The sequence below is a fragment of the Seriola lalandi genome, unplaced genomic scaffold (genome assembly GCF_002814215.2).
Source record: "Seriola lalandi dorsalis isolate HSWRI2012SDOR001 ecotype SW California unplaced genomic scaffold, Sedor1 jcf7180002054288, whole genome shotgun sequence".
Classification (NCBI taxonomy): Eukaryota; Metazoa; Chordata; class Actinopteri; order Carangiformes; family Carangidae; genus Seriola; species Seriola lalandi.
In genome coordinates, this window is record NW_019524841.1 from 239,825 (window position 1) to 258,169 (window position 18,345).

The 18,345-nt window shown below is 40.8% G+C and overlaps 1 protein-coding gene across 2 annotated transcripts; it reads left to right on the forward strand.

Moving 5' to 3' along the window:
- The first annotated feature begins 1,514 nt into the window (after positions 1 to 1,514).
- LOC111654743 (capZ-interacting protein) lies at positions 1,515 to 17,721 on the forward strand. 2 transcript variants are annotated; one of them, XM_023405870.2, is made up of 6 exons: positions 1,515 to 1,674; positions 14,269 to 14,355; positions 14,470 to 14,541; positions 14,638 to 14,706; positions 15,701 to 15,913; positions 16,612 to 17,721. In XM_023405870.2, exons 1-6 carry the CDS (start codon positions 1,669 to 1,671, stop codon positions 17,053 to 17,055), a joined length of 891 nt encoding a protein of 296 aa, XP_023261638.1. In that variant the 5' UTR covers positions 1,515 to 1,668; the 3' UTR covers positions 17,056 to 17,721. The 2 variants fall into 2 exon arrangements, with proteins under 2 accessions (XP_023261638.1, XP_023261639.1); XM_023405871.2 differs by having other exon boundaries at positions 1,525 to 1,674; positions 14,272 to 14,355.
- Positions 17,722 to 18,345: the final 624 nt, after the last annotated feature.

Consider the following 18,345-nt stretch of genomic DNA (forward strand, 5'->3'; position numbering starts at 1 on the left):
GAGGAGGTGAAGCTTTCACTGCAGGTATTTCAGACATGCACATTCAAACAAGAACTGATGAAAATCCAGCAGCCTGTGGTCCATGCATGAAACACAACTCATTACTCAGCCTATAGATAGTTCTTCTTTGAAAAAGGGAAAACAAAATCATCCTCAGCTGTTTTCCGTTTTTGCATTTGCATTTTTGTTACATTAAATTCGCATCTATCTATTGTCAAGTCTGAACCTCTGACCTTTGAACTGTGCTTGTAAATATCGGATATGTCGATGATGACTGTATGTTTTTTGAGTTTCTCCAGTCAACTTTTAGACAGTCTGCAGGAATTGTCGGAAGGTTATACACAGTGGAAATAGAGTGCTATAAACCAAACCATTAGGTACCGCAGACAGGAGTGTCTAGGAGAATATTAAAGAGAGTTTTTGTTGGTGTGGACACACTTTGGATGGAGGACTCAACCCCCACCAATTTCTTATAGAGCAACAATTACACTCAATGTTGTAGTTTGTGATGTCCACCTCACACAGCTGAGTCAAGACAGAGACAAATGTGGCAAAATACTGGGCTTCAAAATAAAGGTATACATATCTATAAACGCTGACTGAAACTAAGAGTATATCATATATAGCTAGATATATACTGTATGTACTTTCCAGGTGAACATACATTTAGGATTTTTAAAAAGGGTAAAAAGAGAAGTTTGGCCTGAAAACTACTGCTGGGCTTCATTCTAGACTGGATCTCTAAAAATGTTTTTCATCTGCCCACATTTCATTCACTGATGTCACAGCAGGTGTTTCCCATCAGTTTGCAAAGGCAAAGTACGTGGTGACATCACAGATTTGTTTGTGGCCAGGAGTAAAAACCTGCTTGAAGGTTTTGGCTCACAGAAAGCAGACCTGCAGCATTTCTGTGTCACTGTGTGGTCTGATCGGTAAATTGACTGGTGAGTTTTGTAAATGATTTGATTTGGGTAACAATGTGTTGTTGTTTTTTTCTCCTACTGACACCATCCTCAGTTTTGCATCTCGTCCCCACTATTGATAAGAAGTTATGTTTTCTAGCTGTTCACTGTACTGTTTCTGACGACTTTTTCAATGTATCTACTATCTCAATAAAACTCAAACCCTATAATAATAAGAAGAAAAGATTATGTAGGCTACCAACACTGTCCATCTGATGGTAAAAGACAAACAACTGAACATTCACATTAGTTTGAGAGGCCCACCATACATCGCTTGGTTGGGTTGCAAATGAAGTCTAACTTTTAATTCCAGTTTGCATCTACCAAACATATCAAACAGCAGGGGAAAAAAATATTTAGTATATATCCCGAGAGGTTTGATGATTCAGTGTCAGTTTGTAGAAAAACCTCCCCCCAAAAAAAAAAAAAAAACTCCAAAAATGTATTTTGAAAGTCTAGCAGAAGCTGTATTTTATTTTGTAACTTGACAGCGCTGAGGAAGCCCGAAGCGCGTTGGAAGTTGTCCCCTCCTCCTCCCCGTCCATGCGGCTGATTTGGCTCCAGATATAAACACAGAGCTGCTCTCTGTCCTCGCTGCGCTTCTCGGTCTCCTCACAACCAGCAGGCACTTTGCTCCAGGACCCGAAACACAGAAAACACTGAAGAAGAAAAACAGGAGGGGACCATCTCTGGCACTTTCCCCAGGATGGAGGTAACTACCATATGACTCTGAGCGGAGTTTTCTGTCGCAGCCTGCACTTTTTAAGCCACTTGAGCAAATGTTTTTAACATGTCATGTGGTTTTGTGCGGCCATTGTGAGGTTGAAATTAATATATTACATCATAGGAGCTGAGTGAGTGACTTTATAGTATTTTGAATGCTGTGTTATTACTGTGGCATTTCTGGAGGGACTGAGGTCTGTGCGTGCAGCAGTTTAACATGTGATATTGCTGATATAATGATACAGCTTTGATATGAGTAGCCCTATGGAACAGTATATACACGTGTGGTTGTATTGACTAGGATAAAAAAAGTTCTTTATGATCTTATTAGACACAATATATGTGACATATTATATGATAAGCTGCATGTGATAGTTGTATAGTGTCATTTTAAACTCTTTAAAAACTGTTAAAGGATGACTGTACATCTCTTTCCTGAGGGTGTGGTTGTTCTATTACACACACACACACACACACACACACACACACACACACACACACACACACAGACACAGACGCCACACAGGTCTTTGGCTCACTGTGCTTGAGCTTTAGGCTGATATGGTTTCATGGTAGGTTTGTGGTAACGACTTCATAACAAGTAACCACTGTGAGAGAAAAGAAAAGGAGCTGACAGAACATCTGTCGTGACCCAGTGTTGTGTTTGTGTAAATACCATTAGTTGATTTCTGTCTTCGATATAAATTGGTTGTAGCTTTTAAGTCTGAGTCTTTTGATTATCAGCAATTTCCCAGCCACCCACCCCTCAGCTGACACATTCTCCTTTCTCTTCTCAAAGAGAAGCCAAACAGTCCTTTACTGTTTACTTTTCTTTATAGCTATAAAAGAAAAGTGCTTCTTCATGGTACAGGAGGCCTGTCCTAGCCCTTCCACACATGTGTTTTTCCTGCAGGGTTTGCTCACAGGTTTGCGGCCTCCTCCCTGCAAAACAAGCTGAACCTCAGACTTTTAACATCATTCTGGAGTATTTAATGTCATGTGGCGAATAGGAAGAGAAACGCCCATTTTTTCCCCACAGCACGTGAGGGAGCACATTAGTAATCGACCACAGTACTACTCTCGCATACTTACACCATCCAACTTCAGGACTCAGACATGCTTTAGGCCAGGTCAGCTTATTTCCCCCCCCCCTAAATCTGTAAAACATGAAAGAATGTTAAAAAGAGAGAAGGGGGCTTTTTTCTTTCTTAGGTAAACGATACAGTCTTTGTTAGATAAAACTGTTTTGAGAGAAAACCATGGATCTGCACGCAGAGGCTGAACACTGAGAGGGTGAAAGCAGGTTCAACTATTATTGTTGAGTTCAGCTTTTTCTGGAAAGAACAAACCCCAACCTCAAATCTCACAAGCTCAGTTTTCATTACAAGCTGTTCGTCTATCTGGTGGTTTAGAGGTTGATGACACTGAGCAGCTGCTGCAATTAAAATTTAGACTAAATGCTTACTTACCACTTCTTAACTACCTGATCTGTCCTAATAAAGGTGCTGTTACAGATGTTGATGCACAGATGCATTGCTCAGTGATTTCACTTCTCACCTCTGTTTTTTCAGAAACATATTTCCGTTGACAGTTTAGGTAAAATGTGACACTTCAGTTGCAGCCATCACGACTTTCCGGTCTTCAAACTTGAAGTAAAACCTGTCAGCCCACTGATTGTTCCAGTCAACCAACCAACCAGTCACTACTTTCCTGTAAGGTCATTTTAGTTTGCGTCCATTGATGACACCCGAGCAGTGTTTGTTGAATCTTGCTACATCAACACAATTTGTCAGCTGGTTGTGCAAGTGTATGTTGCTGCTGCTGTTGTTGTTGAAATTAATTTGTGTAAAATAGATCAGTTTAGTCAGTTGTGTTTTTTGTCTGCTGCGGCCTCAGGTTGAGTTTTGTAGGATGGTATTTTTGCTGCATTTTGCCCAAAGCACCTGTAAAGAAGCGTTGAACCAGCCTGTAAAGTCAGTCTCTCGCCGTCATTTAAACGGCTTCGGCCTTTGCACTTTGATGACATCACGTGTTAGTGATGCTGTGTGTTTCTGGCTTTAGGAATGAAGTTGTTCATGCTCACAAACACTGATTTACGTCAGCTGCTTCGGGCAAAAACCTAAGATGAGCTGAACGCATTGGAAAGTCATTTTCTAGAAATTTTGTGTTTCCTGTGTTGGAATGACAAGAAGACAAACTGGAACATTTTGTGTCTATGTGTGTGTGTGTCGGTGTGTGTGCATGCACCTGAGGACTGAGGATACTGTTCTGTGTGTGTTTGGTTGTGGGGGTGGGGGGGGCGGAGGGTGGTGGTTTTCCTTTGATGGAAAAACAACACCACAGCGAGAGGAGTGAGTATTTGGGATTGGCTTGCCAACCATATGGTGAGCACATTTATTATGTAATCCATAGTAAAGTTAAGAGACCAGTCTGTACCAGACAGACATCTGCTAATGAGTGAGGTCCCCCCCCCCTTTTGGCTTTACAACAGTATGTTATTTAAATTGTGTCATACTATTGTTATTGTTGTTATTATTATGATTTTTACTAACCAATATTTCTACCGCCACTACATAAAACTACTGCTCTGCTTGTACTACAGTCACTAACACTAGAACCAGTATAATAAGTATCGTAGCATCCTTTGAAACTTTCAGTGATCATGACACAGAGTAAAAGCATCCTCTGGTATTATGTCCAGAGCTTGTCGGAGCTGGACATTATCAGTGACAGATGCAGTCTGAGGTGTCTCCTGAGGCTGTATATTAAGCTCGGAGCTTTCACTCCACAGTGAATGGTTCACCCTGTGCTGAACATAAAACAGACACGGAACTGACCATGAAGCTCAGAGGAATGTAAAGCATCGGCATCAAGGAAACTTTAGTCCGTTCTTTAAGTCACAGCGTTTATTATGGTTGGATCTGTATGAAATGTATAAATGCGTCTTGATTTTACAGCTTATACAACTCTGTGGCTAAGGGGTTTCTGAGCCATGATATGAGCACACAGCGATGACAGCACAAACCAACCAGCGTTTCATGTGACTCTAAAAACTTCGATTCCACTCGTACTTCCTGTTGTGGTTACATTTTTGTAACATCCTGCAAACCACACCAGCTTTCTCCTGATATTGTCTTGTAGCATGTTTTCTACCTCCTGTCCACACATGTTAAATCTTTTGAAACCAGCATGGTACCCTTCCAAAAATGGTGTAATTGCAAAATCATATAGAAAACAGAAGTAAACAACGGGAAGTGTGTCGTTGCTTTCTGCAGAATTTTCATATTTTCACTGTAGTCTCTGCATTTTGTCTTCACTGTTTCACATTTAGTTTCCCTAGTGACAACAGTAACAATATGAACTCACACTAACGTGAGTTAGGCTACATTCATCGTAAAAGTGACTGAAACTCCTTGAGGAGTATTTATAAAAGCTTTGATGAGGACGCAAATGCTCTCTAAAGAGCAGTGAGCTGATATTTATTCTGCAGTCTTCTTCTGAAGAGGGAGTGAACACATATCAACCACTGGCAGCGATAATAAAATGTGCAATGCACTGATAAAAGATGAGGAGAAGATCTGCAGTCGATGTAAACAATGCAGGTTTCAAAACATTCAAAATAGGGATTTATGGATTTATAGATTTATAGAAAGCAGGAAATGGTTTCAGCATGTATATGTGAACGTAAAAAAAAAAAAATGTTTATAGGTCAGAATGAGAGCAGACTCATTTAATCTAGTTCATCTATATTAGCTTAAAAAAATAAGCAGCTCAGTGTCTTTGAAGACGGTAGCGTGCACAGACTTGCTGACTGAAGCATTTAAATTTTGTGCAGTGGATATGTGATTGCCTTAATCTCCACGCTGTCCTAAACTGCTTAAGGTAGTTTTGTGGGAGCTCGGGCTCGTTGGAGGATATTTGCACCTTTACGACCAATCAAATGGTTCGTAAAGCCTCACAATCCCTTTACTGCTTTAGCTGCTTTTTTATTGCAGAGTGGTGGTTGTTCTTTTCTTAAATGTTGTTATTATTGCTGCCATTACTGCTACACAAAGTGTTCATGTAGTATCTGTGTTTTGTTTTTCTTTTCCTGCTATCAGAGATGAAGTTGTGTCAGACCCTGCCCCTCTGAGTTTCAGCCCAAAGCATTGTGTGGGGTAGACAGATAGCCAGGGCTGGAGCTGCAGAGGAGATAGCGAGGGGGACGCTGTGAGTGTGTGTGCAAAGAAAACACACATGCTGTTGGCTTTCAAGGAAGTTACATCATGGATGGATACATATAGACCAAGGGGAATTTCTTGGGATATGGAAGGCGATTTTTAACGATCCACACTACACATCCCAGCTTAACTTAGTCAAAATGGTCTTAAAGCGGCACATGTTATTGCCATCAAAGCTGGTTAAGGTTTGAGCAGGTCAGAGAGGCAGGCTGTGTCAGGCGCTAAGCTCTCTCAGACATCTGCAGATTGTCAAACACGTTGAGTTTTGTGAACATAAAGCGTACAAACGTGAGATACATGGAGACGAGGTTTGGGCCGGGCAGAGGAAGTGAAAAAAAAAAAACAACAAAGCTATTTCTACATGACTTTCTAACTTACTTCCAAATCTCTCTGCTGGACAGTTAACCCATACTGCCTTGTGCCTCCTCAACCATGCTCTTCTAAATTTGGCATCCAGCCACGCTCTTTATTTCCTTTTTTGGCAGAAAAGAGCGCAAACACAATAAGTGCTGCAAGCTGCTTGTACTTTGCAAGTGCCATTTTCTTTTTTTAAAGTCAGATTTGACATTTTTACTTTAGGCTGTGTGCCAGAATTTGTCACCACCTAATCTAAATTACAAATGTTTCTGATTTCCTCATCTAAGCTTCATCATTTGATGTGTGGAGTATTACACTGCTGATGCAAATAAAAACTGGGAGAGTTATTAAGAGCCTTAGAAAGCAGGTACTGCTGCAAGTTTGAGCATGTTATAAACCCATTAATCGTTTGGGCGTAGCAGATATATGATAGTTGAAAAAAATCTTATTAACATAGACTGCTGGCTGAAAGCAAAACATCTAAGAATTAGAATAGATACAAGTCCACAATGCAAGTAGAGTGGCTTGGTAATTGGACTATAACCTGTGACATTTTCATTATAAGAATCTAACCAGTCTTTGAGAAGTAGTCAGATCCTTTACTTAAGTAAAAGCTGCAGCGCTGTGATGTAAACCCCAACTGCTCCTGCAGAGCAAAAAAACAAAAAAAATAACAGCAAAATATACAAAAGTATCAAAAGTAAAATGACTAATTTGGTCATTTTGTAGGCTGCAAATTGTGGTGCTGCTGAACAGTATTGTGTTATACTTACAGGTGTTTCTATTATTTTGTCCCCTCATTTTAATTCAACAGTGGCAGGCTGGATAGCAGACACCCCTCAACACCCCTCTGTATATTGCAGTAATTATTTTTGGCTGGAATGCAATAGCAGGGTCAGCCCTGTAATCATGAATGTCACTGACTGACTGAGTGATCATATTTCCACCATTGATCAGCCGAATGCCACGTGACTGAGTTAGAGTTTCCCCATTGACCATTGCTCCTTCAACAGGAACAAACAACAAATAGTTTCTATGGGGGGGGGGCATTAACAACCTGAAGTGTTTGAAACGGTCTCAGTCTTATATTTTAGCCTTGCTGTAGACAGATCACACGCTACTGTACACGGACACTTGCTGCTCGTAACGATAGCAAGACTGGTGGACGAGGAGTAGATTGATCAAGATATAAGACGAACACATCAAACGGAAACTGTCTACTATGCACAGATACAATGTGTGACGTAAAGGTCTGAGAGCTCCAGAGGAACTATAGAGTGAACAGAAAGAGGACTGAGACCCATCAGAGCTGAAGAACTGATTCCTCTTTCAACTCAGCTCACAATGCAAACATGTAAAAAGAACTGAGTCTCTTTTCTGTCGGTCCACTTTAAAGAGGAGTTTGGTTCGTTTACAAAGGACTATATGTGAAAACACCTTAATACTCTGTCGCTTCTAAGTTTGTCTCTGAGTCATCATTTTACAAGGACATATAGCCAAAATCACAGCACAGTCTTTGGCAAAATCACCAAACACAAAAGTTAAAGACAGACAATGTCATGGTTATAAAATCAGGATTTCAGCAGCAACTTGGAAATGTCTTGGAAGTTAACACGGAGGGTTATTGGGCCACATTTCAGTCACAATGTCAAACTTTATCGTTGTCTGACAACAGAAACCGTGAATGAGATCAGCTTTATTAGAAATTCATCTGTATTAAAATACGTGTATATGTGAGCACAGAGAGTAGGGGAGAAGCAAACAGATAAAGGGCTGAGACCAGCTGATACTAGCAACCTATGACGCCATGTACTAGGTTCTGACCTGGTTTTGTTACTACATTTACTTAATTTATACCTTGTTTTTATAACTTCATCTCTTAATCTGCAAAGTAACTCCATTCCAATAATGCAGTAGAATATGAATACGATCCTAAAGTTTACAGTGTCCAGGTCTCTCATGGATGAATGGATGCCAAACCTTGTGGCTCTCAGTCTCAGCGGGAACTGCACAACATTGTAGTAGGGAAGGTGCAAGACGTCACTGAATGATGTCACTCCATGTCTGTGCTGCTCAGCCCCTCACGTCAACCGTCTGATCCACTGTCCAGATGGTTTTTGTCTCTGTGATTTCTGGATCAGAGTGGATGAGAATACCAGAACACCATGTAGAATTCCCAACAGACGTTTGTACGAGAGCTTATAGGCTCAAACATTTGAAGGGAGTACTCTTTGCTCTTGGCTGTTTTTTAAGTTTTCTTTTTCGTCATTCCCTCTCCAACACCCCACCTTCTCATTGCACAACAGCTCAGATTATCTTAAACAGGCTGCTGTAAGTTATCACATTGAAATATCACAGTGCATTCCATGAACAGGCCTGGCTCTGTCATCTGTTCTCATATCTTCATAATTTGTCAGTCAAATTTTAGCTCAAATTGTATATTTCAAAAAGCTCTTGGGGTCTTAACTCGTTTGTTGTGTTTATCACATTTCATGAAAATACATTTTGGATTTTCAGACTTTATCAGCAGCTTTTCTGTTCTCAGGTCATCTGGATTTATTTTCCTTTTTTTTCTCTGGATGCTTATTTTATTTTATACTTGTTTCTCCACCCTGCAGTACTAGTACTTATGTCTGCAGCACCTCCCATTTCCCGTGAGGCGGCGGCAGCAGCGGCTCGAACTGTAGATGTGTGTGTCCATTTACCTCATCCCTCTGATTGAGGCCCTTTTCTAGTCCACTTCTGCACACACACAAAACACGGTGCCAGTGAGGGTAGTGGAAAAGTGAGATATTCGGATGAGGCCTGGTCCAAAAACACATCATGTTTTCCTGGAAAGGCAGTGAGCGAGAAGGTGCCTGTCTGCTCTTTTACCACTTAACAAGTGTAGGCAGAAGGGAGCCGCTCACTGTGGTGGTTTTCCCCCTGGCAGAACACGTTGACTTGTGAAAACAAAGTCTACAGACTCAAAACTGAAGCCATTACGCTTGGTGAGCTTATTGAACAAGATCTTGCCGAACAGCTGTGCTTTGGTGCGCGCTGTATTTATCTTCCCTTTCGCAGATTTCCACTGTGTGGGGCTCACCAGCAAGAGCTTATGAGGATTGAGAGTAAAGCAGAGAGTCATTCCCAGAGAAGGGTTAAAGATCCTGAGCCAGACATCATCTTTATCAGCTCCATGGTAGATTACATGGCCTGTTGCTCTCTGACCACCGATGTTATATCAAGCAGATATGTTAGGATTTACTGAGACTAATATCATGTGCTTCTTCTCCCCTGCCTCTGAAAATAGGAATCACAGGAACAGACAATAGCAGGCTTTGTGTGATCTGTTTGTCTCTGTGTTCTCTTTCCACATCTGCTGGTCATACAGTAAACCTCGTGTCTGCATCCACAGACTGGAAATTAAGATGTCGGGATTAACCTTTACTTACCTAAACGCAGCTCACTGAGGATGTGCGCACACTTTTTCCTTCAACACTCCACTTCGCATTCACTCTGACAAACACAGTCTTTTTATATAGAGTGTTTTCAGGTGTGGTCATGTACACTGTCACCTGTATTGAAGGTCACTGAAGTGGCTCAGAACAGCTGGACACTGTCAGACTGTCCATGGCACCTCCAGACGGCTCCATGAGTTTCTGGGGAGGAAAAACAACCTAAGAAAAGATTTGTGTACATAAGCGTCCACCGTTGTGCCAATGTGCTGCAAATGAGGTATTATCTTTATATTTAACGCCACCATATTTTCCCAAGTCAAGTCCATTTTTATTAATGTAACACCAGATTATAACCGAAGTTATCTCTTCCCAACTGTCCTGGAGATTCAAACCAAGCAGCATCATCCAGGGCTGAAAAATGAAGCCATAACATTAATGTCCAAAACTCTGTAGAGTCTCATGTTAAAATTCCCAACTTTACAGCAGAAATAAACATGTTTACAGCCTGGAACAAAAAACAGTTTTGGTCTCTATAGTTAATTTCCTCCTTCATGGCAGCTGTACAGGGGGTGAGTTTTTATATAACTCACCTGTGTAAATTTTGTTAAGGCTTAAAGTTATGGAGAATTGTGAGTGTGCCACTTTGAGTGACAGGTGGGTGAGCGTATGTTTGCCACAAACCGGCATTCACCGAAGTCTCGGCTCCACACACGCTCCATCTCTTTGCCCATTTTTGAATTAGCCGGGAGCTTGGCGTCAGTCTCCGCCAAGATGGTGAAGGCGGAGCAGCTCACTCTGAGCTTCAAAACCGCTCTCCAGAAACCTGTGGGTGATGTCATGGAGGCTACGTCCATCTTTATTTACAGTCTATGATTCAGACTAACAAACTGTTTTATGAGACTATCCTTTAGGCCTCCACTGTTCCATTGTATGTCTGTTTTGCTACAAGCATAAATTTACTTTTTTTTTTTTCCATCATTTCAATCATGCTATTAAATAACACAAAATGTCCTTATTTGTCAAAGTAAAGTTTTTTTTATAATAGTACATTACGTCTTTACTGTACGTGGAACTGTAGTAGGGAAGTCAGTTCTAAAATAGATTGTCGACCCAGGCCAACTTTTGGAAAACCTCCATCACATCGGTAAGGCTTTGTTTTTTTTCCATCGTGTCCTTGTTTAGACATGCTCAATAGCTCTGTATGTGACGAGATTACACTACGTTTCAGATGTGGTCTAGCATATCCAGGGACACTCTCTTAGGAGCTGAGGGGTTACAGAGCAGAGCTGTGATCCAGGCTGCCTACACAGCTCTGGGGCTTTTTCCCAGGCCTGGAGCCCCAGAAATAGAGTTTGCCCTGCTCTTTCCTGCAGTGAATCAACGTTTCCCACTCTTTCAGGGAGCTTGGGGTCCCAGCTGAGTTCAACATGTGTGTGTGTGTGTGTGTGTGTGTGTCCTGATAACCAACCTTTTATGGCTCCCTGAAATAATCTGCCTCTTTGGTCATTTTAGTGAAACATTTTAATTGACAGAAAATGATGTTTGCATTAACATTTTCAATTAAAAGACAAAGACAAACAAACAATTAAATTAAAAGTTCAAGATTAGTAAATTAATATCTTGTATTTATAAAGCTGCTGACAATGGCTCTGTAAAATGTTCTTGTTTAAATCATTGCAGATAAAAAAAAAAAACTAAAAACAACACAATAAGTTCAGCTGCAGTTCTAAAGTATTAGTGGAAGTTTTTAACTATAAACAGGAATAAAACTGTATCTATTAGCTTATACGCTATATGCATGATCAGGGTATATTATAAGGAGGTATTTGCATGACCTTATTTTCTGCATGAAGCAGCTCATTGAAGATAAGAGCTTGCTGTGAGAAGACACACAGCTGGATATTAATGGATCTGAAATGACTTCTTCTAAAACTAGAACATTGTTGAATAGTTAACACTGATGAGCCCTTTTTCAGTCACTTTTGCAAGTAACTGATAAATGATCAGAATATGGACAATATAATCTTTGCTGTACATGACCAAATTCCATTCCTAACATTTGCAGTAAAGTGCAGAGGTTGTCCTCAACATATACGTAGAAATGTGGGGTTTTTTTTAAAACCAGAAGTAACTGAAAGAACAAAGAAATGATTGATTGTGTGTTTGAGAGGTTGAGTAGTCATTCTGTCTGTGTGCTATTTAAATAAAGTTGGCAAACCTTGATTTTTTTTTTTCACCCAAAATATCTGAGCAAAACTGTAACCAAACAAAGCCCCACTTCCTTTGCCTTCACCGTTGTGACTTGAGTTTGTGCTCTTAAGGAGGCCTTTGTTTTTGAAGGACAGGAAAGAGTTAAACAATTAGAGGTTACAAAATAATGGCGCAGAGGGTGGGTGGTCCCTGGTGATTGCTGTTTATCACAGATGAGAAAAGAGAGCTCAGGAAAAGGGTTGGGATGTGGATTAGGACAAAGAGGCAGCGCAGAGAGGCATTAACAGAGGCACCGCAGGGCTAACTGATGCTGTAATAGTTTTGGGTGGAGGGTGCAAGGTGGTGAGGTCATGTTGAGAACAAGAGGGGAAAGAAAAAAATAAAGTGTGTGATTAAAATGTGGAATGTGTGTATCTGAAGCTTGCAAGATCCATGTTTCCATGGGCTACAGCTCAAACCGCGCAGAGAGGGAGGGAGCTGAGAGTGCACACCCAGGAAATGTGACAGAGTTGGCAGCTGTGAGGAGAAGCATGAGCTTTTTAGTGGTCAATAAAAGCGGGATTGAAATGACATGTAGCATGAAAGTCAGAAAGAGAAAGGGAGGAGCACCACAAGCAGTGACTGTTCAATGCAAATCATTAAATTGTGACACGATGCATGAGATTCTGCACAGTTCTGGCCCAGCTCGGACCGTAAACAAACAGCTTGACCCATTCACAGTCCAAATACTTGGCACAAAAATGACCAGAACCCGGTAAACAGAGTAACGCTGGAGGGTTGTTTTCAAGGCTGATGGTGGTGCACATTCCTGCCTGCAGCCATTAGCCAACTAATCACTTAGACCACAGATATGTTGGAGTGAGTTAATGGTCATCAAAGGGCAGCGTGGAGGAGGCAAGTTTAGCAATCAGCTTGGGAATAGTGGGAGAGACAGAAAAAAAAAATAAAGGAGCCAAGAAGTGATAACAGTGTGAGACTGCAAGGACAGGTCCCTCCTGTCACAGGCTGCGGCGTGATGTTGAACAGCTGTGGAGAGAGGGGGCTCACTTCCTGTGTCCAAACCCATAAAATACGCTTTGTAGCAGGAGATGAGATGAGTTCCTCCAAGGACAGCACTGAACACACTGGTTGACTCTTTGACTATTTCTCTTTTCTTTTTTGTATATTCCCCCCTCCCTGCTCTGTTTCTCAGCCCATGTGCATTTTACTGTTGAGAAGAAGGAAGTGAAACGTTCTTTATCTCAGATGATCTCCTTGTTCAGCTGCTGTGCGTACTCTCAATGCTTTATGTTTTTTTTAGCAGTCTTTATTACCTCCCCGAAGGACGTTATGTTTTCACCTGTGTCTGTTTGTTTGTTGGTTTGTTTGTTTGTTTGTTTGTCAGCAGGATTATGCAAAAAATGGTGCAGATCTGGTTAAAGAGGCAGATCTGTTGTTGGTTGGGGCATTTTTCCACACTTTCATTGGTTTCTCAAGAAATAATGTTTTGAATCTTTATCTTTATTTATGGTGTTGAGATATGTGACTTTGTACAATTTGGTGCAGGTCCAGACAGATATGTATAGGACCGTTTGACCTTGGTGGATATATGTGCTCCACTGAGCAGAAAGCAACTCCCCTTTACAACGTCATTCAGCTTTTGTGCCTCATCTAACAGGGCAAAGGGTTGCCATGCCACATTTTCTGTTTCAAAGTTTCACACACTGAGAAGTAAAAACAAAGGAATTTCCAGATGCAACAAGGGAATCAAGTGATCAAAAACAAATTTACAAAAGAGGGATCAGTTATAATTTTAATTTGTTACATTTTCAAACTCTTACCTGCAAATTCATCTTGGTGGTTTTCTGAGAAAGCTGTTTTATATCTCTCACCATCTACACAAAGAGTTCATGGTGCTGATGTTAGAGTGGATGTTCAATGCGCGAGGATGAAAGCAAGGATCTCAAATACCATAATCATTTCTCATCTTACACTACATACTTCATGTTTTTATTTTGAAATATTTGATTGTGATTATTGTTGATTGATCACTAATCTCTGACATCCATTTGAATGTGATCGAAATACTTCAGATAAAACCACTGGCCTCATGCAGTGCATTAACATTTTCTAATATTCTATATGTATATGAGTATTTCCCAAGAGTCTCACTGTGATGCACTTGGGCAGTTTGTATCATGAAAGTGAGAAAAACAATGCAAGGAATCCTTGCTCCGCTCCTATATTTCACATATTTACCAGTTATGTCCTCAGCTCATGAGAGGCATTATATTAATTTTTAAATGTGACACACAAGACTGATGTTAATATAAAGTATTCTTCAGGTCTACAAGAGTTGTTTTTTTTTTTTCCCAGAAGGAGTCTCCATCCAAGCCATCTGTGGCTGAACTGGCTGGAAGGTTCAAAGGTCATATTCTACCAATGCCCACCTCAAACGATGAGGTAATGCACTTTATTTATATCTTATATGCAACAGCATCCATACAAAAATGTACAAAACAAAAAAACTGCGTGTTTACAGATTTTATTTACTCTTCTTGTGCTTTTTCTCTGTAGTTGTCGTTTCGAAGAAGACCTCCATGTTCTCTGAAGCTGCAGCATCAAAAAGATGATAATGAAGAATCAGATGTGAGTAATTTTTTTCTTTTACTGAGTCGCGTGCTCCAGATCTGGTCTTGCTCTTGTCTTTTCATGAACCCTGGTCTGACCCGTGTTCTCCTGCAGAAAACCGTTGTCTCCTCAAATCCCTTTAAGATCAAGATGAAGAACTCCCCCATCATTGAGAAACTGCAGGTTGGTGCATGCATCTGGCAACATTTGAATAATTTGTGAGGGAAAGAGGAAACAAAACGACAGCTTGCATCACCAATGATGTGTTATTATAAGATGTAGCACGTAGTCAGGAATTTTCTCTTATCAGGGATATTTAAAGCTTTACTGCCACCCACTGTTCAGTTTACACTGGTGCGTGAACTGCTCGCAAGCTGAAGAAAAAGAGGAAGGGCTTGTCCCTGACGCCACAATCAGCTCAGATTAATGAGCTAATGGGATCAGGGGCCACCCAGCCTCCAGTGAGGCTCCAACTCTCCACCATTACTCCTTTAGTTAAAAGTTCACACGGTGGGCAGCCATGGGACAAAAGGGCTGCCGCTTCTCCCTCTTCCTCTTTTCCCCAGTGCAGGTAGGATGCTCTCCTCTAAACTTGAACAGTGTTCGGGTGCTAACTCAGGATTTTATGTAGTCCACTTCTCACGCTGAAGACGACAGGTGTTGTTTACAAAACTTAAGAGGGAATTTCAGGGCATACTCTTGGCAGTGAGTTTTCAAAGCAGAGGGGACAGGTACTAACAGAGCAGTGTCGTAAATGCAAACCTGAATAATATTTGTAATAAAATCCTTTTATACTTTTCAAGCAAAGCTATAATATTATATTTTAAAGAGGAATACTGCCAACTTGGTGACTAAAAATACTATCAATTGTAAACTGTTAAATTTTTACATTTTAAAGAAAATAATATACCTGTGTTTTAAAGAAATTACACTGTTTAATATTTCCTTCTCCTTAATGAACCTTCTCCTAATGATTTCCTATGTTGAAATGGTTTAATATTTAAGACAATCTTACTCTCATCCGAGGTTTGTTGCATGTTGGTTTTGATAAGTGCTGTTTAAATAAATATAGTAGCAGTAATTAAAGGTGTTGTCTTCTAATTAAGTTTTATTAGAACACAATGTACTAAAGAGATTATAGTGTCTGGGCCTCAGGATGTTCCCTTCCCCCCTGCAGGCCAACCTTGCTCTGTCTCCCACTGCTCTTCTGCCTTCGCCCAAGAGCCCAGAGGTGAAGCTGCAACCAGCACCGTTGTCCCCCACCACGCCCTGCAGCCCCCCGAGCCCCCTGAGCCCCACCCTGCGGACCTCACAGCTGTCCAGTGAGGAGGAGGATCCCGTCAGCTTTGACAGCCCACCTGAGGGCGCCCCACTGCCGAGCATCAACAAGGTAAATACATGGACTCATGCAAAGATGCACAGTAGCTTGACAATATGAAGGACAAATAGATCTGGGCTATTTGTTACAACATCTCAGTATAATGCAGTTGGACTGGTTTTACAGTATTACTGCATGTATCAGGCAGAAGGCCAAAATGTACCATTGACCATACTGATATATTTTCAATATTGCAGCTCATTTGTAAGTATTTTTGAATAGATTGGTACTCCTATGTATCTTATGTTTGTTTGGGTTTTTGCACAAGTTCTCAGTGTGACAGCCATGAGCTGCTGTCACACTGAGGCCCCTTAAGTGTTTCTCACGCTATTCACCGAGTGAGCTGTGACATCACAGCCGGCCACATGGTCCTTGTAGCTGTTGACGTGTTTCTCAGTGGGTGTTCTGCATCTCCTGTTTAAGCAGGCCTCAGATAAGCTGGAGCAAGATGCTACTATAGTGCATAAGTGCTGCTGCAAGGGGGATTGAAGATGTAATCCCCTTAGCCTAGTTAGAGTTTCTAGGTACCTTTTTGTGCACTACTCTCACGCATATGCTGATTACACATGGATAGCTGCCAGAAACATCTTAATCATACAAATTATTTGATATTAAATATAAAATGTTCCCTTTTTTAATACTAGACATTTGTATTTTTTTAAAACATGATCTAAATGACCTGCTGGCTGTTACTTGTTTTGTCCACACAGACTCGTGTGCGGCTATCATTCAAGAGGCGCCCGCCCACGAGACAGCACAGGAGGTCAGCTGGAGAAGAGGCGGGAGCCTTCGGAAGCGGTCTGTCTACATGTGAACTGGACAGCCCAAAAGAAAATGGGGACAAGGACCAGGTTTTTGACAGCGCAGCAGAGGAAGCTGAATGTGGGCAACTGGGCAGTCAGAAAGACATTAAAGACAAGGACATGGACTATGGAAAGACACAGGACAACGTGGCAAAGAGTGACCCAGACAATAAAGGAGATCCAGAGGAGGAGCTGGAAGCAGAAGAAGCCCAGTGCTCAGAGGGTTTGGAGGAGGAACAGCAACCTTCAGAGCCTTGCCCTGCTGATCAGATAGAGGGCAATATTAAGATGGAAGATGGGCAGGAACAGATGTCTCAGGAGGCACGCCAAGGAGGAAATGATGCGGTGTGAACTGTGAATGTTTACTTTAAGAAAAAAAAGATATATATATATATATATGTATAAGTTATTCTGTGCTTTGATTAAGAGAACTCTGAAAAATACTCCTCCTCAAAAAGAGTTCATCTGTTTTAAATTTAATGGTACCTGCTCTGTTTTAAATCCCTCTGTCGCCCTCTCCAGGCCGTATATAGAACAGGTCTATAAACACTGGAGAGTTCTGAGAAGCAGCTGTTTTCTTGCACATGGAAATGAACATCACTGTTGATACTGTATCCATGATGAGAGGAAATTTCATTCATGTTGTACCAAGTCTGCATGACCAGACAAGTCAAAGACATTGTTAACAGTGCACTTCCAAGTCTCTGTCACACATAGAGAGATTTGAAAATACTGAATGCTGGGTTGACAACAGGCAAAAATAATATTAGATTTCATATATATGTTAGCAGATACATAAACATCCTGGCATCATACTAAATCACTGTCACTTTAGGTTGAAATTATATACTTTGCTTTATTTTTTTTTGATGTATGTTGGGCGACATCTCTGCTTGTCTTCTATTTTGTATACTACAAAATATCTAAATCACAGTGCTACTGTGGAGTGGCTCAGGTCCTCAGATTATGCATAGAAATATTAAGAAAATAAACAGCTTCCTTCTTACATAAAGAAAACTTTATGTTACATGTGTTTGGGTTTGTTGAGTCAGTATGGGTCATTATGTCATTTTGTGCATCAGCTTCAAATACAAATTGTTTGCTAAGGGCAATGCTTAATGTGCCAGAAGGTCTTCAGTCAGATGAGGCCAAAAAAGTTATATTGAAAGAATTTAGAGGTTGTATTATAGAGGTCAGAGGTTGTCAATGATGATAAAGGTTGGCTCTACCCAAACACAGATTTTTGCACACCTGAGGAACACCCACACAGGTGATTTCAGTTGTTTTCTGCACCTGTGTGTACAAACTGTGCTTGATTAACAGCTTTGTTGCAGCTGTTAGTGTAGCTGTTGCTGTTAATAGCTCTAATCAAAATAACTGAAAACAATACAGATGGTATTTTATTAAACATTAAGCATATTTTATCAATAAAATTTAAGCAGTTTTAATATGATATGTCACATGATATGATACAATGTGCCTGTTCCTGTGGGCATTATTAGCATGGTGTGAAAACCATTTAAAACACTTGTTAAGAAGTTAATTTTAACTTTGTCAGCCTCTACTGGTGACCATGAAGAATTGCAACTGCAGAATTGCAATAATGGTGAAATATATTGCTGTTCCCTGCAATTGCTACCT

Bases quoted from the DNA above. Each gene is read 5' to 3' on its own strand.
- LOC111654743 (XM_023405870.2), top strand. The intron at 14,542-14,637 runs GTGAGTAATTTT...GTTCTCCTGCAG, and splicing joins ATGATAATGAAGAATCAGAT to AAAACCGTTGTCTCCTCAAA. The intron at 15,914-16,611 runs GTAAATACATGG...TTGTCCACACAG, and splicing joins CACTGCCGAGCATCAACAAG to ACTCGTGTGCGGCTATCATT.